At 47.1% G+C, this 25,856-nt stretch overlaps 1 protein-coding gene across 3 annotated transcripts in view; it reads left to right on the forward strand.

The window, feature by feature from the left end:
• The window catches only part of PTBP2 (polypyrimidine tract binding protein 2), a 208,398-nt gene that overhangs the window by 114,888 nt on the left and 67,654 nt on the right, over window positions 1–25,856 (forward strand). For all 3 annotated transcript variants that reach the window (XM_078644197.1, XM_078644178.1, XM_078644188.1), the window contains 6 exons: window positions 1,240–1,401; window positions 1,486–1,596; window positions 18,139–18,334; window positions 23,216–23,364; window positions 24,623–24,656; window positions 25,067–25,159. In XM_078644197.1, coding sequence (XP_078500323.1) covers window positions 1,240–1,401; window positions 1,486–1,596; window positions 18,139–18,334; window positions 23,216–23,364; window positions 24,623–24,656; window positions 25,067–25,159 — 745 coding nt within the window. The remainder of the gene's footprint in view (window positions 1–1,239; window positions 1,402–1,485; window positions 1,597–18,138; window positions 18,335–23,215; window positions 23,365–24,622; window positions 24,657–25,066; window positions 25,160–25,856) is intronic.

Genomic DNA, 25,856 nt, shown 5'->3' on the forward strand with positions numbered 1-25,856 from the left:
TGAATTTGTTTTTGTTGGTTGGCCTTAGGACTATGTGCTCTTTACTACTGCTAACCAGTGCTAACTTGATTGTGCTCTCTCCCTTAAGCATGGTAAAATTGGCTTACACCTAGTTAGCACATTTAATTTACTTGTAAGATCCTTGTAGAGGGGTTTGCCTTATACTGAGGACTGCAAATGAAATGCTACTAGTGGGCCTGCAGCACTGGTTGTGCCACCCACTTCAGTAGCTCCTTAAAACATGACCCGATCATAAACAAGGAGGGGGTGATGTATAAAAAAGAACAGCCAGTAGGAGGCAGAACAGTTGCTTCTCTCTTACATGGCAGTCCAAATCCTTAAAGGAAGCGACTGATGGAGATGAAGCAGAAAGTTTACTGCCCGAGTTATCCTGAGTGATGGTTTACCTAGTGCAAAGTAAATATGTGGAAACTAACTCAGCACATCAATGAAGATTCAGGTGGCCGAATACTTCAGGGTTGTGGACTGAGAAGGCTTGATGGAACAAGACAGATTTCAGGTCTTTTATGACCTTGAGGTGTGTTTCTTTGTTGCAAAAGTCAGGCTGTTTCAGGTTTTGGGACAACAGGAGTGAAGTGTTTTACAGCCGGCTAAACTTTGGATAGAGGTTTTGTGTTCCTCCAGAGCACTTTGTTATAGCGTTGTGAAGTTTACCTTGCAAATGTAAACTTTAGAGGATGTGGTTCATGTAGTCTGACATAGAACCCCTTGTTTCCCAACTTCCAATAAATGGATTAGTTGCATTTTTTATTATCGAGAGGCTGATCTACATGATTGTGCAATAGGCTAAGGGTGATGAAAGCAGTGCTTTTGTCTACTTGGAGAAGTGGTGGTGCAGGTAAGTAATTTCTTTTGATTCAGTTCTTCCTTTACAATGCTCTGGATGTTTGGTTTCACAAACATAAGGATAGACCTTTTCATTGCTCAGGCCCTACTGTATCATCCTCTAAAATGAAAATAATAAAAACGAAAAAGTACTAAGAGTGATTGAATGTGAACATGACTTCGGTGTGCAACTTGTGCCAAATTCTCTCACTAATGACCGTCATTTGTGACCATAGTGTGGTCCAGCATGCTCGCTGATGTGGCTGTGAAGCTAGAGAAGGTGCATGACTCGGTACAAAATAACCAGTGAACTCTATTACTGTTTCCTCTTTGCATTATAGTCATCAAGGGATATACAAGTAAAGTGACGTCTTTAATCTACTCTTTGTTTAGCGAGCTCAAGCTGTTCTTCAGGCTGTTACATCCGTACATACATCGAATTCCTCTCTAACTGGGACAACTGGCGACATTTCAGTTTCTTCTGGCCAGAGTCCAGTTTTAAGAATAATTATTGACAACATGTACTATCCTGTGACACTTGATGTCCTTCACCAGGTAATTTGAATTTTTATTGATTTTGTTCCCCCTCTCCTTTTTAATTAATTGAACATTTTTATAATATTTTTATGTTTTCAACAGATATTTTCCAAGTTTGGTGCGGTCTTGAAGATTATTACATTTACTAAGAATAACCAATTTCAAGCTTTGCTGCAGTATGGTGATCCAGTAAATGCACAGCAAGCAAAATTAGTAAGTGAACATTTTTGGCGTCCCCTTTATTTTTGTATTGGCATAACATTAAGTTGAATGTATTAAAAAATGTCAGCACTAAAGCTGCTGCACATTTCCTCCCAATTTTCTTGAGTGCAATGCCAATAAAGGGACATGTATGTTTGTATAAAGGGACATGTATACTTGTATAGGACGCTGGTTTGTAGACAGTTAATGCATTGTGATAGAGGTCAGTATTCAACCCTTTACCAAATTGGAGCATTGTTGGGGGTGGTCCTCATGGATCTGAATATGGTGTTCATGTCCTGGGTGCAAACATGGAAAAGGTCCAAGGTCTTGTTTTATTTCTTTAATACACTTATTGGTCTACAGTCTGATTGTGTCCTGGCTGCTGGTAAACCAAGGACCACCAGAGGTAGTGAGCTTACCTGCAAGATGAGCAAGGGTGCTGATCGTGGTGGTTTTGTAAATGATGCAACTGGTTTTAAAGATCTTGTGGCCCAGCAAAGGGAGTTCTATCAGGATGTTTCTTCAAGAAGGTTGGAAACACATTCAGTCAGAGGAAAGGTGCTGCTGCAGTCCTTTTTAGTAATGTCCTTATTGCTAAATGTTGTCGTTAGCTATCATTAGATCTACATTCTAACCTTTTTTTACACAGCTGGCCAGGGTACTCTAATAAATGATTCTGATAGATAATTCTAACTGCAGAATTCTCACCATAGAATTCTGCCCAGGTGCCAGACTGGAGCCAGAAACGTTTTACAGCAGTGCTCCTGAGCACTGCCTGGTAGCGCCGTGTGGCTCCTTGATAGTTTTGCAGCGTGAATCTTTCTGGATTCACTATGCTGTGCATATTCCGCAATCTGGTGGTTCGGTCCGGAATCGTAGTCTTTTTCTCTCTTTTTTTTTTGTAGCCCAGGTGGGCGCCGACGTCCCACCATTTGGTGTACCTTCGGTGACGTCGGCGTGCTTCCGGCGGAAGCTACCACCCATGGGCGCCATCTTCAGATTCTTTTTTCCGCCGTTGGGTCTGGATCGTCGCGTGAAGCTCCAGCAATTTTGGAGGAGAAAAGGAGGAAATACAGCAAATCTTTGACTGTAATGACCTGAGAAGATCGGGAGAAGAGGACCATCAGAGAAGAGACGACGAAGAAAGGGAAGAACCTCGATCTTCGACGTCCTTGGAGGAATGCGCACACAGGGGGCCCCCTGAGCGCAGGGATGTACAAGACACCCTTTAAATTCTGCAAGAACTGCCACCACAAGTTCGCGCAGAAGGACCAGCACCCGGTCTGCAATCTCTGCCTGCCAATCGACCACGAGAGCAGAGACTGCAACGCCTGCTCCGTCTTCAAGCCGAATACACTCCGAGTTCGAGAGAGACAGAGGACAGCTCACCACACGATGCAGGGCAAGGGCCAAGCCCCGACGCTTTATGAATTGGGCCTCTCCACCGACGACGAGGACAACATCGCCGAAGTCCCAGATGACTTCACGGTCGCAGAGACCGATAAGAAAACGCCTGACAAGGTAGGAGAGTCTACGACCCCGAAAACTCCACAGGGCCTCGAAAGCCAGAGGCAGACTCTCGAAAGTCAGAGCCCAGAGCCTCGAAAGGAGCACCGGCGCTGAAAACTTCGACGACCAAAGCTGCATCCTCCGAAAAAGAGCCCAGCGGATCCTTCGAGAAGGACTCCCGGAGGCCGAAGCCCAGCGAAAAGCAAAGGTCGCCGAAGCAAGCCCCTGAAAAAGGGTCTTCGACTTCGAAGGAAAAGGAGCCGAAGAAAGTTTCGACGTCGACGCCGTCGAAAAGAGCAGCCAAAACGCTCGACGACGAGCAGGCCGCAGAGATGCAGAGAGAGAAAAGAAGGCTCGAGGCCGAAATGGAGAACATCCTTCAGAGAAAGAAGGACTTCGATGAAAAGACGAGAAGTTACAGGATCCCCTCGAAGCCAGCAATGGCCGTCGCTGAGGTACAGGAGCACGAGGAGTTCGACGTCGAAGAGACGCCGAAAACTCCGGACCCCTCGGAGCACGAAGAGGAAGTAGAACTCTACTACACAGAAGGGGATTACGGGGAGCAGCAGTCAAGCTATGGCTCAGGTTCCTCGACGGCCCAAGACCAGGAATGGCAGACATCGAGGCCGAAAACCCGGAGGAGGCTGTGGAGACATACCCCTCGAGGCCTTCGCCACCTGATGACATTGGGGCATACAATGAGGTGGTCAGGAAGGCGGCAGCAGCTTATGGAGTCAAGCTGGAAGAGGAGAAGCCAAAAGTTGACTTCCTGCTAGAGACATTGCTCCCCATACAGACAAGAGGCCAGTTTCTTTCCCATGCTCAAGAGTATCACAGACCAGGGAAAGGAAGCCTTCAAGGACCCGGCTACATGCAGATCAGTAACGCCGAGGACAGAGAAGAAATACAAATTCTCCTCCCAAGACCCAGCTTACATCAAGGGATCCATCACAGCAGATTCAATAATCGCTGCAACAGCCATGGAAAAGGGCAAACGTCCCAACAACATCTGGACCTCCACCTGACAAGGAAAGCAGGAGGATGGACCTAACTGGCAGGAAAATTGAGAGGAACGCCGCAACGCACTGGCGGATGGCGAACTCCAACGGCCTCCTGAATAGACATCAATACCAGCATTGGGATGAGATGGGCCAATTGCTCAAGCACCTCCCGGAACAATACCGTGAACGGGCATCACACCTTGTGGAAGAGGGGAAAAGCATTGCCAACTCGTGCCTAAAGACCGCCTTGGATGGGGCAGAAACATCCAGCAGACTGATGGCTATAGGCATCACAGAGAGAAGGCAAGCCTGGCTCAGGATCTCCGGCTTCAAGGCTGAGGTGCAGAACAACATCCTGAACACACCTTTCAACGGTGAAACACTGTTCGGAGCCCCAGTTGATGAAAAGCGCACCCAACTGAAGGACAACGAGACGGCAAGGTCCATGGGGGCCCTGCAATTCAGGGGGATGAGGAGGGGCACTCCTACACGGAGGCCGAACGGCAGAGGTGGAAGTCGGCGAGGAGATTCACACCAGAGTTTCCACCAGGGGCAACAGAGTGACAACCAAGGCTACCAGGGCCAGCAGAGGCAAAGCTGGAACTATCAGAGCAGGGGCCAGTCCTTTCGGTCAAGAGGAAATGGACGGGGCCAGAGAAGGAGAGGCGGTGAACAACCCCCCTCTAAGTGACTTCACACGGAAGAAGGTGCTCTCCCACTCGAACCCTCCGGGGGAGGAGCACGGGAAAACAAACAGGAGAGGGCTACACGGACAAGACACAAAGGAACATGTGACGCCGGTAGGAGGAAGATTGAGATTTTTTCGCCAGGAGTGGCAAAAAATAACAGACAAGTGGATACTCAACATTATGCAGTTCGGATACTGCATAGAGTTGGAAAAGAGACCACCAAACAGAAAACCAAAGAAAAGAGCACTTGGGAAGAGAGCTGAAATTACTGCAAGAGGAAGCTCAAGAACTCCTCCTCAAAGCGGCCATCGAACGGGTTCCTTTCAAAGAACGGAACAAGGGAGTGTACTCGAACTACTTCCTGGTGCCAAAAGTGGACGAAAGTCTAAGACCCATCCTGGACCTACGGTTCCTAAACAAATACATTTAAACTCAAAAATTCAAAATGACGTCCCTACAAGAGGTCATCCCACAGATAAAGGCAGGGGACTTTTTGTCCACAATAGACCTAAAAGATGCGTACCTGCACATCCCCATGAACAGGCAGCACAAGCACATGCTAAGATTCACAGTGAACAAGGATCACTATCAATTCACGACCCTGGCTTTCGGACTAAAGTCCGCACCAAGGGTGTTCACCAAAGCCTCGCGGCGGTGGCCGCTCATCTAAGAAGGAGGGGGGTACACGTGTACCCCTACCTCGACGACTGGCTCGTAAAGGCAAGCTCTTACAAGGCATGCAAAGATCATGCAGAACAGGTGACCAGAACGCTAGCAAGCCTGGGGTTCTCCATACACTGGGGCAAATGCTCGATGGAACCAGAGCAAGTGAAGATCTTCCTGGGAGCCCAGATCAACACCATCCAATGCAGGGTGTTACCCAGCGAAAAGAGAACACTCAGCCTACTGAGGGAGAAACGTCACTACCAGAAGGGGCGAGCTCTGACAGTGAGGACTTGTGAGCAAGATCTTGGGGATGATGGCGTCATGCATACACCTGGTCCCCAATGTACGCCTACAAATGAGACCACTCCAAGAGTGGCTGCAACAGCAATGGTCACAAGCTACAGGAAGTTGGGAGGATCTAGTGGTTGTAACGTACAGGGTGCAGGAAGAGAAAGGTGGTGGACCAAGGAGAGAATAACAGAAGGGAAACCTCTAACACCACCGGACCCAACAGTGACCATCACCACAGACGCATCCCAGAAGGGGTGGGGCGCACACATGAACAGGCTCAGAGTGAGGGGTCTGTGGAGCCCTACAGATGCAGTCAGACACATCAATTGCCTGGAACTGAAAACTGTGTTGCTAGCCCTCAAGGCGTTTCAGAAACACCTGTACAACCAGAAGGTGCTAATACAAACGGACAACACCACAACGATGTTTTACATAAACAGGGGGGAACTCAATCGTTCCCTCTGTCAAGCTTGGCACAGGAAATCTGGAAATGGGCTATACCTCTAAAAATAGACCTGCTAGCCATACACCTGCCAGGGAAGGACAATGTAGAAGCGGACTGGCTCAGTAGGCAGACTTCAGCGTCCCACGAGTGGGAACTCAACAGCCAGGAAACGGAGACTATTCAGGAAATGGGGCACGCCAACAATAGACCTGTTTGCAACACACCGGAATGCAAAATGCCAATACTTTGCATCAAGGCAACCAGAAGCAGGGGAATTCCCTATGGATAAGCTGGTCAAAAACATTTGCCTACGCTTTTCCCTCGATACCACTGATCCCCAGGGTACTCGACAAATGCATGAAGAGCAATATGACGCTCATCCTTGTGGCACCACAATGGGCCAGACAGACCTGGTATTCTCAGATAATGGAGATGGCGCAGGGGCCACCCCACAAGTTCTCAAAAAGAAGAGACCTACTCTCCATGGAAAACGGAGAAGTTCTACACCCAGGGCCGGAGAGCCTCAACCGCTCTGCCTGGCTCCTGAGGACTTAGAGTTCGCACACCTAAAACTACCAGAGAGCACCCTGCGGGTGCTGCGAGAGGCAAGAAGGCCCAGCACACGCAAGTGCTATGGGGAGAAATGGAAAAGATTCACTCAATGGTGTTGCAAGAAAAAACTCCATATGAAACTGACCAAGGAATCCACGGTGCTAAGGTACATCACGCACCTAATTAAGGCTAAGCTAAGCTCATCTTCGCTGAGGGTGCACCTGGCAGCGATTGTGGCATACACAAGAGAAACAGGGAGAAGCTTCTTTACATTCCAAGTCGTAAAAAGATTCCTAGAAGGGGCTAAAAGAATAGCGCCACCAAAGAGAATGCCGCCACCGGCCTGGAACCTAAATGTGGTACTGACAGAGTTCATGAAAGCACCTTTCGAACCCATCCACAAAGCATCACTGCAAATGCTGACGATGAAGACTGCCTTTCTGGTAGCAATTACCTCGCTACGAAGGGTGAGCGAACTGCAGGCGCTCACACTGCAGGAACCCTACATCCAGATACAGTGACAGGGTTAACAGACCCACACTTCATGCCAAAGGTGGTGTCAAGGTTCCACATGAATCAGAGTATTCAGATCCCTAGCTTCTTCCAAAACCCCACTACAAGCGCTGAGAGGTTGCTCCACACCCTAGACGCAAGAAGGGCTGTGATGCACTACATTGAAAGGACGAAGGAACACAGGAAAACAAAATAGTTCTTCGTATCCTTCGAAAACAGTTACATGGGCAAACCAGTGACTAAAAATACCATAGCGCGATGGATCGCACAGACAATACAATTCTGCCACAAACAAGCTGGCCAGGAGCTAACAGGAGGGGCACAGGCCCATTCCACCAGGAAGAAAGGAGCAACAATTGCCTTTCTGGCCAACACACCAATTCAGGACATATGCCTGGCGGCAACATGGGCTTCAGTGCACACTTTCACTAAGCACTATTGCGTGGATGTACAAATGAACAAAGAAGCACAAGTAGGACAAAAGGTGCTTCAACATATATTCAACAACCAACGCTCATCTTCCACCCAACTGCCACAAAAGTAACGAAAACCGCTACAAAATCTATGCACAGCATAGTGAATCCAGAAAGATTCACGCTGCAAAACGAATAGTTTCTTACCTGTCGGTTTAGTTTTGCAGCTTAAAGATCTTTCTGGATTCACTAGCGAACCCACCCGCCTACGCCAGAAAGATGAGGCTGGAGAAGGTGGAAACACATAGAAAGGAAAGCAAGTTGAAGCTTACAAGATACGTGAAAAGATACGTGAAAAGAATTACGTTGAAAAAACGATTAACAAACATAGCCATGGATTCACTACAAAGACAGAAAAGAAAAAAGACAGAAAAAAAAAATCCGAAGATGGCGCCCAAGGGTGGTAGCTTCCGCCGGAAGCACGCCGACGTCACCGAAGGTACACCAAATGGTGGGACGTCGACGCCCACCTGGGCTACGACAAAAAAAAAGAGAAAAAAGACTACGATTCCGGACCCAACCATCAGATTGCGTAATATGCACAGCATAGTGATTCCAGAAAGATCTTCAAGCTGCAAAACTACACCGACAGGTAAGAAACTATTCGATCTAACTGGCAGGAAAATAGAGAGGAACGCCGCAACGCACTGGCAGATGGCGAACTCCAACGCCGTCCTGAATAGACATCAATACCAGCATTGGGATGAGATGGGCCAATTGCTCAAGCACCTCCCGGAACAATACCGTGAGAGTGCATCACACCTTGTGGAAGAGGGGAGAAGCATCGCGAACTCGTGCCTGAAGACAGCCTTGGATGGGGCAGAAACATCCAGCAGACTGATGGCTATAGGCATCTCAGAGAGAAGGCAAGCCTGGCTCAGGATCTCAGGCTTCAAGGCTGAGGTTCAGAACAACATCCTGAGCACACCCTTCAACGGTGAAACACTGTTCGGAGCCCCAGTTGATGAGAAGCTCACCCAACTGAAGAAGGACAACGAGACGGCAAGGTCCATGGGGGCCCTGCAATTCAGGGGGATGAGAAGGGGCACTCCTACACGGAGGCCGAACGGCAGAGGTGGAAGTCGGCGAGGAGATTCACACCAGAGTTTCCACCAGGGGCAACAGAGTGACAACCAAGGCTACCAGGGCCAGCAGAGGCAAAGCTGGAACTATCAGAGCAGGGGCCAGTCCTTTCGGTCAAGAGGAAATGGACGGGGCCAGAGAAGGAGAGGCGGTGAACAACCCCCCTCTAAGTGACTTCACACGGAAAAGGGTGCTCTCCCACTCGAACCCTCCGGGGGAGGAGCACGGGAAAACAAAAAGGAGAGGGCTACACGGACAAGACACAAAGGAACATGTGACGCCAGTAGGACGAAGATTGAGATTTTTTCTCCAGGAGTGGAGAAAAATGACCACAGACAAGTGGATACTCAGCAGTTCGGATACTGCATAGAGTTGGAAAGGAGACCACCAAACAGAAAGCCAAAGAAAAGAGAGCACTCGGAAAGAGAGCTGTGATTACTCCAAGAGGAAGCTCAAGAACTCCTCCTCAAAGCGGCCATCGAACAGGTCCCATTCAAAGAACGGAACAAGGGAGTATACTCAAACTACTTCCTGGTGCCAAAAGTGGACGAAAGCCTAAGACCCATCCTGGACCTACGGTTCCTAAACAAATGCGTAAAGACTCAAAAATTCAAGATGACGTCCCTACAAGAGGTCATCCCGCAGATAAAGGCCGGGGACTTCTTGTCCACCATAGACCTCAAAGATGCGTACCTGCACATCCCCATGAACAGGCAGCACAAGCACATGCTAAGATTCACAGTGAACAAGGATCATTACCAATTCACGACCCTGGCATTCGGCCTAAAGTCCGCACCAAGGGTGTTCACCAAATGCCTCGCGGCAGTGGCCGCACATGTAAGAAGGAAGGGGATACACGTGTACCCCTACCTCGACGACTGGCTCGTAAAGGCAAGCTCTTACAGGACATGCAAAGATCATGCGGAAAAGGTCACAAGAACGCTAGCAAGCCTGGGATTCTCCATACACTGGGGAAAATGCTCGATGGAACCAGAGCAAGTGAAAATCTTCCTAGGAGCTCAAATCGACACTGTCCAATGCAGGGTGTTACCCAGTGAAAAGAGAACACTCAGCCTACCGAGGGAGAAACGTCACTACCAGAAGGGGCGAGCTCTGACAGTGAGGACTGTGAGCAAGATCTTGGGGATGATGGCGTCATGCATACACCTGGTGCCCAATATACGCCTACAAATGAGACCACTCCAAGAGTGGCTGCAACAGCAATGGTCACAAGCTACAGGAAGTTGGGAGGATCTAGTGGTTGTAACGCACAGGGTGCAGGAAGAAATAAGGTGGTGGACCAAGGAAAGAATAACAGTAGGGAAACCTCTAACACCACCGGACCCAACAGTGACCATCACCACAGACGCATCCCAGAAGGGATGGGGCGCACACATGAACAGGCTCAAAGTGAGAGGTCTGTGGAGCCCTACAGATGCAGTCAGACACATCAATTACCTGGAATTGAAAACAGTGTTGCTAGCCCTCAATATTCAGGAAACAGAGACTATTCAGGAGGTGGGGCCACTCCACCAGGAAGAAAGGAGCAACAATTGCCTTTCTGGCCAACACACCAATTCAGGACATATGCCTGGCTTGTGCACACGTTCACTAAGCACTATTGCGTGGATGTACAAATGAACAAAGAAGCACAAGTAGGACAAAAGGTGCTTCAACATATATTCAACAACCAACGCTCCTCTTCCACCCAACCGCCACAAAAGTAACGAAAACCGCTACAAAATCTATGCACAGCATAGTGAATCCAGAAAGATTCACGCTGCAAAACGAATAGTTTCTTACCTGTCAGTGTAGTTTTGCAGCTTGAAGATCTTTCTGGATTCACTAGCGAACCCACCCGCCTCCGCCAGAAAGATGAGGTTGGAGAAGGTGGAAACGCATAGAAAAGAAAGCAAGTTGAAGCTTACAAGATACGTGAAAAGATTCGTGAATAGAATTACGTTGAAAAAACGATTAACAAACATAGCCATGGATTCACTACAAACGCAGAAAAGAAAGAGACAGAAAAAAGAATCCGAAGATGGCGCCCAAGGGTGGTAGCTTCCGCCTGAAGCACGCCGACGTCACCGAAGGTACACCAAATGGTGGGACGTCGACGCCCACCTGGGCTACGAAAAAAATCCAGAAAGATCTTCAAGCTGCAAAACTACACCGACAGGTAAGAAACTATTCGTTCCATGCTGACCCACAGGTGACAAAGTGGAAGCACATATATGCGCCTTACTTGTGTGTTATCATCAGAGACTACTAGCTGCAGATTCCTTAACGTAGAATTATCCCCAGGTGTGCGACTGGATCCGGAATTTCTTTTGCCACAGCATCCCTGCGCGCCGGGGGGGGTGGGGGGGGGGGGGTGGGGATGTGAGGGGGGGGGTGTGGGGGGGGTGTGGGGGGTGTGGGGGTGTGGGGGGGTGGGTGGGTGTGGGGTGGGGGGGGTGTGGGGCGGCATCACACGACATAAGTACCACCCCAGCGCGCCTACGTCCCTTTTTCCTTTTCCACGTGCACCGCAGATCCGGATCGTGCTCCGGGCCTGGTCAGGCCTTTCCCTTTTGCTTATTGCGTTGTGTGTGGGAATGCCTTTGGGCTTTAAGATGTGCTTGCCAGATGTCGGTGACTGATCCTCACCCCCATCTGCACGTGGTGTTTGGGGGTGCACCACGCCTTCACTGATTGTGAGGCGTGCTAGCGGATGAAACAGAAGTCCCGGCGGGAGCGCCGTATGAAACTTCTCTCAGCTCGCATGTCCAGGTCGGCGTCGGAACCGGGCTCTGTCTTCGATATAGTCTTTCCCCAGGTCGCAAGAGCGTTGCCCACCTGTTGGTAAGTGTTGCAGTTTCTCCCTGAGGCCTGGTTCCCGTCCTGTTGGGGGTGCGGGCTCTCCACGGGTGGTGCGGCCGACGTTTCGTCCCCTATCCGCCATTTCCCTGTGTGGGGGCGACTAGAGCCCATATGGAGACATATGCAGCAGCTTTGCAGGCCTCGCTGGCTTCTCCTCCTCCTCCTCCTCCTCCTCCTCCTTCCCCCTCCTCCTTCCCCCTCCTGTGACGTCCGCGGATCCCTTGCAGTGTGCTGAGCCCTCCGCGGCGGCTCAGGACCCGGCGCCGACAGGTTTGGATCCAGGCTTGGAGGATGTGGTGCCATTGTGGTGCGGCCCTTTGGGGTTCCCTCCTTCGGACCACGTGCCTCTGCTTTGCCGCGAACTCCAGCGGGAGTCCCTGTGGGGTTGTGGTAGGTCGCCGGGACTCTGGCCGCACCCCCGAGTCCCACTTGGTCCTCGGGGCAGGCATGGCCTTGTCCTAGGCGACACCGCCGCCGGCGGCTGCTTGCCCTGGCGGCACCGCAGGGGCTGGCAGAGGGCCCTTCTCGTCCGGTCACAGGCTGAGGTTGGCGGCGGACCCCTTGTCCCTTCCCCGGTCCCTCTCGCCCCTCTAAGCAGGCGGCTGCCTTGGCGGTCGGGTCGGCGCAATTCCCTCGCCGACCCGTCTCCGGGCCCAACACTGGTCTCCTGAGCCGAGCACTGTGGTGGACGTCGTTCCGGCATCTCCCCTGGCGTCTTGACGACTATGTCCTGCCTCAGATTGCGGACTCTACGACGCCAGGCCAGGGTCGGGTCGTTAACTTGTTGTCAGACGCCTCCTCTGCAGAGGTTCGACGCTTGTTGGTGTCCTCCTCACCGGAGATGGGCCGACGCGTCGTGACTTTTTCCCTGACATCGTCTAAGGATGGCTCCTCGCTGCGGTCTTCGCCGAAGGCCCTGCAGGTCCCCCACTCCTCTGTCCCTCTTGCTCCTTTCCGGACCTGGCCCTTCCTTTCTCCGGTTGGCTTGGGGGACGGTTGCCTTAGCTTACATCTGTCGCCTACTGAGGAGCTGCTTTCCCCACCGCGGGGCCCTACGGAGGCAGGTGCGGCCTTTACTCGTGCTGTTTCCACGGTGGTGGGAATTTTGCGCATGGGTGATCCAGCTGCCCATTTCCCTGCGGATCATCTTCTGGAGGTTCCCCATCAGGGCTCTGGTGGCAGGGAGCTGCTGCTCCCCTTCGAGGGTTCGCTCCCTTCTTCTCTTTAGGGGACTTGGGGCCGACCCACCAGGGGACGGCCACCATCCGGACCGGCGTGATCCGGTGTCTTTCCCTCCACCCCTCTACCAGAGGTCCCCCCTCTCCCACTACCAATCACGGGAAGCCAGCTGGCTATACTCCTGGGGGCGCAATATATTCGCCTTAATCAATGCAGCTCTACGGGCTCTTAACACGCTGTGTGTTTTGGCTAGGGCCATTTCTTGCTTGTGGGACTCGCAGAGTCCCTGATGTCTGCTGCTTCTGAGGATGGTGCCTGTGTCGATTGAGGCACCATGTGTTGGATGGCCAGGAGCTGGCGGCGTTTATTCTCCGCTCCGCACTGGACATCGCGCAGGTGCTTGGTCTTGCCATGGCTTCTTCGGTTGCACTTCGTCGCCATGCCTGGCTCCGGGACAGTATGTTGCTGGAGAACGTTCAGGAACTGCTGGACCTTCATTTCGATGGTGCTCTTTTGTTCCACACCCCTGCGGACTCGCCCATTCAGAGCTTCTTGGCGTGGCCTCCTCCTTCTCCTCCTCCTCCTCCTCCTCCTCCTCTCATGCCAAACGCTGGGGCTACACTATCTGAACCTTAGTTTAGGAGTAGGAGGCCCACAGGCGGCGCGTGCAGGGACAGTACACTCACGTTAGAGACAATAGAAAGTCAATGGGAACTTAAAAGGTAAGTAATGAAGATTTAGGACACTTCCGGTCTAAATAGGAAGATACAGCTAACAAAACTAGACACTAGGATAGTCAATCCCTACAGGAGCACCGAAGTACTCGCGTTACCTCACCCACGGGCTGCTGGTGCATAGGTGTCAGTGTGTCGGGTTTTCTCGTTGATTCCTATGGAGCCTTGGAAGAAGATGCTGCAGGCAACCAGGCGGAAGATGTCCGGGTGGATCGGAGTTGAAGACCTGAAAGCAGAGGGGACAGAGTCTAGGTCACTAGCCAGTGACCGGGTGGAACCAGGAGGGAACCAGACGTTGTCTAGGAGCAATCAGGTGCTGTCTTTGTTTTTTTTTTTGCGGTCTTGTCTTTGCAGCCACGCGAACCAGGAGTCGTCTAGGACGACCAGGTGCTGGAGAGGAGCTGTCCCACGAAGGTTCTCGCAGATGGAGGGGTCGACTTCAAGATCGGAGCCAACAAGCCTAAGCAAAAGCAACCCACGCAGGATACAGAAAAGGCTTCTGGTGCAGACCAGGAGGGTCTGAGGTACTTCACCTCTTCAGGGAAGCTAGGGCCAGTCTGGAGCAACCAGACCAGCGATGGATTTTCAAAAGGATCGTTGTCACAGGGTTACTAGCCAACTGGCCAGCAACCGGGATAACGCGTCGAGCAGAACACAAGGAGAAGGGCCCCACGCAGATCTCGTGGAGGGCTGGTCTTCGGTGCAGGTGGAGCTCGGTGTTGGGGTGTCTCAGTCCCCAGGGCACAGCTTCGAGGATGCCTCAGGAGCTGCGCTGTTAGCAAGTTGAAGACTTTCCAAGGTACCTGGTTCCACGGGTTCCGACGCCTTCCACGGGGCTCAGCTGTGCTGGAGTTGTGCAGTGGGGTCAGAGAGGTCCGGGAGTCGAGGTCTTGTCAGGCTCTGTGCTCGGGTTCTGGCGGGAACGGGGACAAAGTAAGCAGTCGAGTTGCTGGATGGTGCCTGGTTGCCCAGGGTGGTCACTCCTTGGCCACAAGGGAGATTCTTCAGTCTTCAGCTCGGGTGAATGTCGAATGGTCCAGAGTTTCGTTTCAAGTCGATTCCAGGATTAATCTAAAGTCCTGGGGTTCAGTTCCTACCTTTATACAACTAAAAGTGGCTGGATTACTTTCTAGGTCCCTCCTATGGGTGGGACCAGGAAGGGGGGTGGTTACACCCCCTCTCCTTTGTCCAGTTTCGCGCTGGGGCTGGAGTGCCCCAGCACCGGTTTGAACTGGACCATGCATGGAGCACCTACGGTCCCCCAGGCAGTGTCTCATTCTATTCAGCCCTCCCTGTCCCAATACACAAAGTCCGGTCTGGGGTGGTGCTCGCACCACTCCAGGCAGGAAACCTATTGTCCAAACCTCAGTGACTGGAAGGACTCGCAGCAGGAGGTCAGACTTGTGTCTGTGGCAGCAGCGTCCATCTTGTGACGCTGGGGCTCTGGTTAACTTTAACCGGGATAGTCCGCAACATGTCTTCCCCCTCTAGAAGGGTGGAATGCTAACCCCGTCGCCAGAATTGGCGAGGGGGTAGTATTCCAAAGCGTATGACACCGTACACAACATGTTTAGATAAAGCCAAACCAAAGTTAGCATACAACCGCGAGGATTATAATGCACTTAAGAGTATATGTTATGGCGATTTCATAGAACAGCTATAAGGACATGGTTCCGAAAGCTGCAGACAGGCTCAGCTCATGCTAGAGCACCATCCCACACATAACCAAGCACTCTGCCTCCAGGATTGTTAAGGCCTGCCATAGGAGTGACGTATAGGTTACTGTGTGTCTATATTTAAGGGTAGATATAGGAATACTATACCTAAGCAAGGGGTGATTACACGACCTTGCCCCAGCTGAGTGATCAGCCAGTTGTGTCAGTTTGAGTGGCCAGCCAGGGGTGGCATACTACATGCTGCAGCCCCTGGTAGGCCTTGGTTACACCTATGCCCTGAGTACCTAGGGTACACTTCTACAGGGGCTGATAAGGTGAACCAATTCCCAATTGTGGATGTACCTAGAGTACATGGTGTGAATTTAGAGAGTGCATCTGGGCTGTGGGTCTGATTAGCAGGCCCACAGCCAAATCTAACTCGAAAAGTGGGAGTGACCATAGGAAGCAGACCCTACTCTCCTACACCCTCTCCCCATTCTATGGAGTGGACATCTGTATACAGTAAGAAGTCCTAAGTTAGATTTCGGCACACAGTCGCCTAGAAATTGTTTACACTGATGAACTTCTGAGGGTGTGAGAATTGAAAGATTGAAAATGTGACATTAGGGTGTGTGTCTACCTGCAGCCTACTTTGTGACGTCGGGGCGGTGCGAGATTGCTGCTGGGCCACATGGCACCACTTCTTGGCGTGCATGAGTTTTTGCTGGAAGGATTTTCCAGACTCATTATTGTACTTGGATATTCTGGTATGTAGAAGGGTACATCCAAAAGCGAGTAAGCCCTTCATTATTTATTCTTTTTGTGAGCTTCCTTGACATGTACTTCTTATATGCGTATGGTTCCTTGTATTATTTGAATTTGATGCCCTAAAACAAGTCATTAAAACAGAACCAAACTATAAAGTGCTTTTCTTACATTATCCGACTCAAAATAGAATTAAAAGGAAGGTGTCATACATTAGTAAAAGGGTAAAAAATCTATCGCCATTAAGGTCCTGCGAGACAAATTAGCGGAGTGCAAGCAAACATTTATGGTTTGAAGTACAGTCCCATCACATAACATTTGTCCTTGTTGGAGAAACATTTGAATATTAAGGCCAAGTCATATAAATCTTTCCAGGTGGGTCCTGAATGCAAATCTAACAGGTAAATAAATCTGGGCGGGAAACTTTCTTAAACTCCACTATTAAGTGTTAAACGTTAGAAAGGATGACACTGTTGAAGAACATGTATGCTATGCACATAACTATTTTATAAAACAAAACTTGTTGTCCTGAATGGACGCACTCCTTTGCCACGCACACTTTTAAATGGATTAGTGGCTGGCACTTGAAATGTGTACGGAAGGTGATTTGGCTAGTCATACCCTTGGTGTCTCCTTTGACTCCTTAACAATCATCCTATTTTTATTTATTTATTTTAGGTTTTATATAGCGCTGGCTGGACCCAGGGGTATCAGAGCGCTTTACATTTTTGAGACCAGAAGGTCAATAAGACAGGGGACATACATAGCATCAATGTATATAAACAACATAAAAGTCTCCGCCTGAACAGATTTCACAATGATCAATATGGGAAATAAGCACACCAAAATGTGAAAGATGTGATAATATCATAAGGCACAAATTGAAAAGAGTCGGAAAATTGCAGAGTCAGGATAGGGAGGTTAGTGGTCCGTTAGGTTGGTAAGGAAGAGAGCGGGAGGGGCAGAGGTGGGGGGGGGTGGGTTGGAGGGGATGAGGGTTGAGGGTGGACAAGGGAAGGGGGGGTGCAAGGAGGAGTGAAGGTGGTAAACAGGGAGGGGGAAGTGACGAGGAGGAAGGGCGAGTAAGGCAGAAAAAGGGAGGGCGGGTGCATCTAGGGTCGGACAGATGTGGCCAGTGGAAGAGAACAGATAGGGATTAGGGTCCCCAATATTTATTGAGGAGATGTAGTTTGAGTTCTTTTTTGAAGCTCGAGTAGGAAGGGTTGCAGCGAAGGTCAGTTGGAAGGGCATTCCAAATGCAAGGCGCGTTGCCGGAAAAGGATCGTGACTGGGTGGTTTTCTTTTTTAGAAGTGGGGGGATAAGAAGGAGGTGTTAGTACTTCTCACGGAACGGGAGCAACCAGCTTTAGTGAGTTTGTTAGCGAGGTAGGTCGGTGTGTTCTGATGGAGAATTTTGTGTGTAATGCAGGCTGTTTTGTAAGTGGACCTACCTTCAATGGGGAGCCATTTAAGGGTTTTAAGGGCAGGGGAGATGTGGTCGAATCGCTTGCAGTCTGAGGTAAGCCTAGCTGCAAGGTAAAGCACAGATTTAAGAGGTGCTAGGTGGATCTTGGGAATTCCGGTGAGAATGGCATTGCCATAGTCGATGCGAGAAAGAACAAGGGATTGGACTGCTAGTTTGAAATCATCGATAGGGATGAAGGGCTTGATTTTCTTAAGGTGGCGGAGAGTGAAGAGTGCTCCTTTGGCAGAATTGTTGATGTGTACCTTGAGGGTTAGGAGGTTGGCAAGGGAGATCCCTAGTGATTTGACTGAGGAGGACAAAGATCAGGAGCAGTTGAGGGCATTAAGGTCAGAGATCCAATTCTGAAAGGGGAGCTGGTTGTTTTTAGGGGAAAAAAAGAATAATTTCAGTTTTTGGAGGAGGAATAGAAGGGGAGACTGTGAAAGAGGGCCAGGAGGGAGGAGTAATAGGGAGGGGAATGGGTGGGCTGGTTGGGACCCTGATATGGTGGTGTCATCATTCCATGAGCTGAAAGGAGATACTTTTGTGTCCTATGAATCTTTATATTGGCTACTGTTGTCTTTGGGGAAAAAAAGGTGAAGCATGAATTAGTCTTACTTTTTCAAAGGCTTAACCATCTGTGTAAGTCAACATTTTAAATCTTTTCAGGCCTTGGATGGACAAAATATATATAATGCCTGCTGTACTTTGAGGATTGATTTTTCTAAATTGGTCAATTTAAATGTGAAATACAATAATGACAAAAGTAGGGACTACACTCGCCCTGACCTACCATCTGGAGATGGACAGCCATCGTTGGATCCAGCTATTGCTGCAGCTTTTGCCAAAGAAACGTCGCTTTTAGGTATGTATGTTTTAATTTCTTTACTGAACATCGCTTGTTTTGTGCATGTAGATTTAACACTGCACTGTTACTGTAAGTGTTCATTTGGTCACAGGTAACAATCTTGCTTGGATCCCCCTTCTGTTGTAAGCTACACAGTAACAGCAGTTCCATGCATGTTCACCTATACTCCGTTGCATAAACGTCCCCCATGACATTTTCATAGATCCATGTCGTTCGATCACGAAATCTGTTGCCCCTTTGCCAAATATTGGTAAACCATTACACCTAATATTTCTTGTTTTATCCAGTATTGGGGTATCTTTCATAGATTCACATGCCTGAATCATTCCCCGTCGCAGAGGTGGGAGTCCCACGGTAAAAATATATATATACAAAAGCAGTGGCTTAGTAAGAAGTTTTGTATAAACCACAGAGGATATGTGGAAAACATTATCAGCGAAGAAATAAGGAGACTCAATACATATGTAGAATGTGCCAGAGGCATCATGTTTATCTAGGAAAACAAGGTGAATTACAGTAGTAGCAGCACTGTAGATACACAAGTAATACAACCCCAATTGTACATGGTGCGTGAAAGGTGCATATGGTGAGCAAGGTGGCGACGCAAGTGACAAAGTGATCAGCGTAAACGGCGCAGTAGTGATTAGTGTTGAATATATAAAGTGATTTATACGAAACAATGTGGCTTCAGATGAATTTAAAAGCTTGTTTTGGATGTTGGTAGGCTGTTGGTAACAATGGCCACATTGTGGGTAGCGCCTTTTATTAGGCTGAATGGTCGACGGCGTTTCGATCCACGTGAATTGGGATCATCTTCAGGACTGGGTTGGATGAAGAACAGTGCTGTAGAATGGTGGGTAGATAACAATTCTATGGAGGCCGCGAGGAGAGCAAAAATTTGGCTTGGCCTGTGAGCCGGGTCAATCAGGGAAGGCGAAGGCTCATAAGCTGTAGAAATAGCGTCTGATCCCAACAGTGATCAGGAAGACAGAGTGGATCTGTTTGCCGAGTGAATCAGGGAAGGAATGGGCGCGTTGACTTTAGAATTAACATCTGATCCCAACGGTGATCAGGATGGAAGAGACTGGATCTCTGGAGGGGTGAAGCGGCACAGCCTGATCCGTACGATTCTGGTGTGGTGGTTAGTAAGCAAAGTAGTAGGCTAAAAGAAAATAGGCCCAGAAGGCCCAAAACTTAGTAGACTATCTACCTCATTATAGGAAAAGACCTCAAAATAGTTCCAACCAATCAGCTGCCAGCACCCTCTAGAAGCTTCCCAGCAGAGGCAGTTCTCCTCAGATTTTCTTACCACAAGTGAGAAGTGGGTATCCCAAATGGAAAACTGTCCTTCCGGGGAGGAGGGTGGGTGCATGTGAATCTGTGAAAGATACCAATACTGGATAACTGTAGTTACAGGTAAGTAACTAGTTTTCTTATCCAGTATTGGGGTATCTTTCATAGATTCACACGCCTGAATCAGAATAGCAAGCAGTAAGCTAAATAGTGTCATTTGCGGACGGTGAGCAACAGTGTATATACTCCCCAACACATCCGGGACGGTTAGAATAATACCACGGTATAGAAATCCATTTTAAAATGAAGTACTGATAGTACATTAACATACTGTGCAATAATATCCATCAATTAACAACTGTTAACATAATAGAAACATATTTATATCTGTACATAAATAAATGCAACATCAGACATTATAATTCTAACCTTAATGAAGATGTTGAACAGCTTGACCCACCACTGCATCGTCCTGCAACGCAGACTGTAGTGCTTTGTGAACGTGTGGACATTCTTCCATGTCGCAGCACGACAGACGTTTTCCAATGTAACACCAGCAAATGCCATAGAAGCCGCCATAGTCCTGGTGGAATGCGCTTTGACCTTTCTTGGTAAAGGTTTGTTGGCTTTATCATGGCAAAATTGAACAACAGAAGCAAATCCATCTGGCTATAGTTGCCTTCGTTACAGCCTGTCCCAGTGTGGCTTGACCACAGGCGACCAATAATTGATTGGATAGCATGAGAACAGGTCTTTTTATCTCTACATTGTAGGGAGACTGCATACTGGCTCTTGCCATGTGTGTGCTGGTTATCTCTATTGTGTCTATACCAGTAGAGATGTATGTTTTTCCCTTTTCCATTCGCTGAAACATGTTTATGAGCGATGTGTTTGGTGGTTTCAAGCCCATTTCTTTGTCCAGGGCAGGTTTACCTGCTCATAGTGAAACTCGACTAAACTCAATTTCCAACTTATTATGGCATCTACCATACTGGAATAAAAACCAGGCTGTATCTGAACGAAAAACTGAATACAAAAAAACCTGAACTGGCTGTATGTGGAATTTTGTCTCAGAAGCTTGACATTCGGCCAGCTACAGCAAGATGCCCTACTTCACGATTGAAGGAGTTATCCAGCTTCTGATAGTGCAGACGTTCTGATTCCACATACCTGTCTTGAATATCAAAGGGGTGCAACTACTGGATTCCTCAACAAGTTCATAATTGAAGAGAGCTGCACACTTTTGTAGTGAAGGCAACATATGCAAAAGAAACGCACATACGTTTCACCTATAATGTAGTTGTCATTATCCCGTCAGACTGACATTATGTTGGGAATCCTGGAAATTTGATTTTCTTCTGTGAACTGTGGAGAGGAGAGTTCCTCCCCATCAGGAGCTGAACCTTACCTGTCCATGGAAGGTGACTTGATCCATTGTAATAACTGCGCAAGTTGGCCCGGCTGTCAAAGACCTGAGTAAGGACATTTTAACAAACTGAGATTGCCCAGTATCCATGAGGTTAGGGAAGCTCTGTCCCATAGGTGGAAGCGTGATCCAAAGTCGAGAGTCCTATGGGTTGAGGTGATGCATTGTCGTCTTTTATTGCCTTGAGTGTTAGCCTGCAACATCCCTAGTCTTTATGTGCACATATGGGGCCATCAGTCTTTATTCAGGAGGTAGTCACCTGTTATTAGGCTTTGTGTGGGATCTCATTAATTTGGTTGTAGGAGGTCCAGAACAGTTAGTACCATATTTGTAGCCAATGCAGTTGTGGGGATAGTGACATTGGTCATCAGTTTGGACCTACCCTGTTTGAATACTGTTTGGCCCTGATTTGGCCAGTGACTCCTGCCTGTGGCCTCGGTCCTGTCGCTGTGCACAGTACTAGAAAAGTTTGAGTAAAACTAGGGATTTTCAGATACAGGTCCTGAATGTAAAAGCATACCCGAGGAACAATAAAATAAGTGTATCACCGGTTCATATGGGAAAGCTGAGCACTAAACTCATGGTTATAGTTCATTGATGTTGTGGATTGTATTCCTCACCGAACAATCACTCCAGTGATTTTGCTGTGTATGGTCCTAGTTATTTTTGGGTCAGTTTAATGGGATAGAACCTGTTCTTCGAGCCTTTGTACCAGTATGGTAACCAAGATTAGCCCAGCCCATACCTGCATCACTTACCCTCCAGTTTGTGCGGGGGAACAACTCTTAATATGCTTATGTCTTGAGTCCTGTTGAAGATACCAGCGTTCACTTGAAACGAGCCCAGTAGAATTACCTTAGCCAACGTTCTAGTGTCGTCAGAATTCGAGCTCCTAGCACACACCGGATTGAATACTGATTGGTGATGTATTCTGAACCGGGTAGGTGATATTACCTTTTTTTTATAGCTTTTTCTTTTACTTGTGTATGAAAATAATGCAATTTTCATTTACTAGAATAATGCACTGGCAATGATAGTTGGCCCTTCTAAAATCCCCTTCATTCTGGAGTAAGCCTTTGCTGCTGAACACAGCTACGCTGAGAGATTCAAGTTCCCATTGAGTCATTTGAACATTCCGGTAAAGTGTACTAGTATATCACATCACTTAAACTCCAGCGGAAAAATATACCTACAGAGTACAGCCCAATAACCGAAGTCTCAATACCCCAATAAAAAGCATCCAATTAGGTTAACGCTAATGTGTTATTTTTTTTATATGGATTTTTTTTTCAGTACTGTAAAGGTTTATAATCCAGGTTCAAGTGTAGGATTTTTGTGCAACATTGGAAGATGTCTTTGTATATTCATTCATTTTTTACCTTTGGAGAATAGTTACCATACATACTCGTTTCTTATTGCGATTGGAAAAATTGTGATATCTTTACAATATAATCTGGTAAATGTTTTATTTAATTGGATAACGTTATGGCGGGCCTTAGGTGAATTTACAGAACTTAACTATCCAACGTGACACCTAACAAAGTAGCTGGTTATTTTTTGTTTTTTTGATTTGAAAAATATTTGAGACCACTTAACAATTGGAGGTATAGTATGTGGAAAAGGTGTAGCTTTACATTCTGCACTCTTATAACAAAGGTAATGCTCAGATCACTGAGCGTGGTGTCCTGTTAAAGTAGGAAACCAATAAAGTATTTCATATTCGCTCTAGCAAGAAAGAAGGCAGACTGCAACTATGTATCAAAGCAGGTATGACAGTTGTCAAACACCATCACTTTTTATTAGAAGGCACGGTGTAAAACAGTGTTAATCCTTTTATTACAGCATTTGTACATTTTTGCTTCGTGTTAACACGTAGTTTATTTGAACAGCGGCTGATAACGTTTCAAGTAATAAACAGTTTACCATTCCACCACCTTTGTTAGGCATACCAGTTACCTGCAAAACACATTCATTTGATTGTGCGTGCTGTGACTTGCAGGAAGTATTTCCACTGTCTGTTAGAAGAGGGTCGAGTCAGTTTTTTGTGCATCTGTAATTGTATAATGTATGCCAGAGTTGAGAGCAATTTTGTTACTCACACAATCTCAAATTATACATATTATTCTAACGCTCCTAATTGACTGTTATATTGTATTTAGGGCTTCCAGTTACAGCTGTTCCAGGAACTCTAAGTCCCATGGGTATCCCGAATGCTGCTGCGGCAGCTCATGCTGCTGGTCGTGCTGGTATGGGTGGAATGACACATGGAGTCTATACTGTACTCTTGGTTAGCAATCTAAATGAAGAGGTCAGTGAAACATTTACTTCTAATTACTTTCCACATTCTTTAATACTTTGCACCACTTAGTTTCTTTTAAATATATATATATTGATAAGCTGACTTGTACCCATTTCATTTTATGTTCTAAGCTTATTTCCTAAGTAAAACCCATAGTGCTGTATTTCATCTTTTGTTGGATCTTAATTTTGTTTTGCAATGCGGCCGATTCCGCTGGTTATTATAGTAGCCAGGGGCGTGCAGGTACATTTTCAAAGCTGCAAATCCTTCCCTTTTGTGTCTTCCAGTTATTGTTTCGGTTCCCGCCCAGAGCGTTCTCTTTGATATTTTTATACAAGATCATTTTGCACATTGTCCGTGGTCATTTTGTACATTTCATGCTTGTTTCTTAAATGATTGCCTTGTCCCTTCTGTAGGAAATGTGTCCTTTTTTCAATTGGATGCCTCTACATTAATCATATTTGTAGGATAGTTCTTTACTTTCTCATTTCACTTTTTCATATTATAAGTTGTAAAGCTGTGTAAGGTGATATGATGTGGATAACTGTTTATGTTGAATTGCTTCATTCATAACAGCTCTTTAAAGTTGAACATAGAACATATCATTTGGTTATGTTAACTTCATTGTGTCCTGCATGCTTACATTGTATTTAAGACCATTATTAAAATTCCTGCATTTCATAACCAGCCATGCTTTGCATTTAAAGTTCAGAGTTAAAAATTTAAGTTGCATGCCTTTTCATGTCTAAATAAAATGCTGTATTTTTCTCTTTGCGATTGGATGTACTTTGCCCATATTTGTCATGGGTGACCTTTACTCAGTTTTTCTTGTACAGTACATAAACCAACCATTTTCTGACCAAACTCCAGCATTTCCTATGTACTGACCTATATTTTATTTTTGTTCCCAAATCCTTATTTTTTTTTTCCTTATGCATTGCTGTTTCCCTTCCCCATTTCATCCTTTCCCCCTTGTGTTCAATCCATTCCTTGTCTTCCCCAAATACCATGCCCTCCCTTCCTTGTCTTCTCCTTTTATCTTCCTTGTCTATACCTCCTGTTGCCTACCCTATGTTCATGCTTTTGTGCTTGAACAAAATGTTCCTCGGACCAACTTGCCCCAATTAACTGCCTTGAACCATGATCCATGACCACCTCACCATTCTACGGAAACCACCCTTCGTTATGGATGATCTGTTCATCTCCGCTCTTCCTCGACTCTTCTCTCTTCTTGTCTTATGCTGCTTGCTCTTCTCTCCTTCTAAAGATGGTTTCGCCCCAAAGTCTGTTTACCCTCTTCGGTATGTTATTGTTAGCACTATACTTTAATTATTGATTTCATTTTTATTTCACCTTAATTCTTTGTAGCGAGCAGTTTATCTAGTTGAATAGTAAATCTTTTGCTATTTATTTTGCTGTTTTTTTATTTTATAAACCTCACAATAGATTCAATTCAGTGTAATGCATGTTTTGTTTTGCATGAACTTTAATTTATTATCATTCACATAGCTTTGAGGGTATTTCCAAAAATTACTCTTTTTCAAAAAAAAAAAATCACGGTTCAGAATCTTTATCTACTCTCTTCATTTGTATGACTGTAGAGATGAGCTGAGTGACTGTTGTGCTGCCTGAATGTCGTTGATCTAGCATTTTAGTTGACTCTGGTATAAAACTATTTTCTTTTTTGGATTGCTTCTCTGAATCTGAAAAGGTGTTTATGGGGATGTCCAGCGTGTGAAGATTTTATACAATAAGAAAGACAGTGCTCTCATACAGATGGCTGATGCGAACCAATCTCAACTTGGTAAGATTGTGCCTATCCATATAAACATTTTGAAATGAGGATTCTGAATTCTGACTACAGGGTCATTTGTAACCAATTGAAATAAGTGTAGGGGTATGTGTAAACCTGCTCATAAATAATGAGTTATAGTAGTTTTATTACCTGTTGCCAGAATATTTTTTAGAGTAAGCATACCACCTTTTGCAAATGGATTGTAGGAAATGTGTTCTGGTATGTTTGTGTACTTCCCACATCTTTTTATGTTTTAAGAATAATAAACGGTTACCTTTCATCTCAGCCAGTACCAGGAGAACGCCAATTTGTGCTCTGGTCATGTTGAAGGTTGACTACTGCAATAGCCTTTTAATCAATGCCCAAGAAAGGGTTCTTGGCAGGCTGCAGTTGGTACAGAACGCAGCCACTAGGATACTGTTGGGTACCCCCAAGTTCAAGCCCATATCCATTGTGGTGCAACAGCTCCATTGGCTGCCCATAAGAAGCAGAACAAAATTCAAGGCTCTCTATTGCCTATAAGGCAATTCACGATACTAGACCAGAATGTTTAAAGAAAGCCTTCCAGGCTTACACGTCCAGCAGATCTCTTAGCTCAGCAGATGCCAATCATCTGATCGTCCCCAGAACAAGGAAAGCCAACTGGGGTGACAGAAGATTCACAGTTGCCACATGCAAACTGTGGAATTCTCTTCCCCTGCAGATT

Source organism: Lissotriton helveticus, chromosome 1_1, assembly GCF_964261635.1.
Source record: "Lissotriton helveticus chromosome 1_1, aLisHel1.1, whole genome shotgun sequence".
NCBI lineage: Eukaryota > Metazoa > Chordata > Amphibia > Caudata > Salamandridae > Lissotriton > Lissotriton helveticus.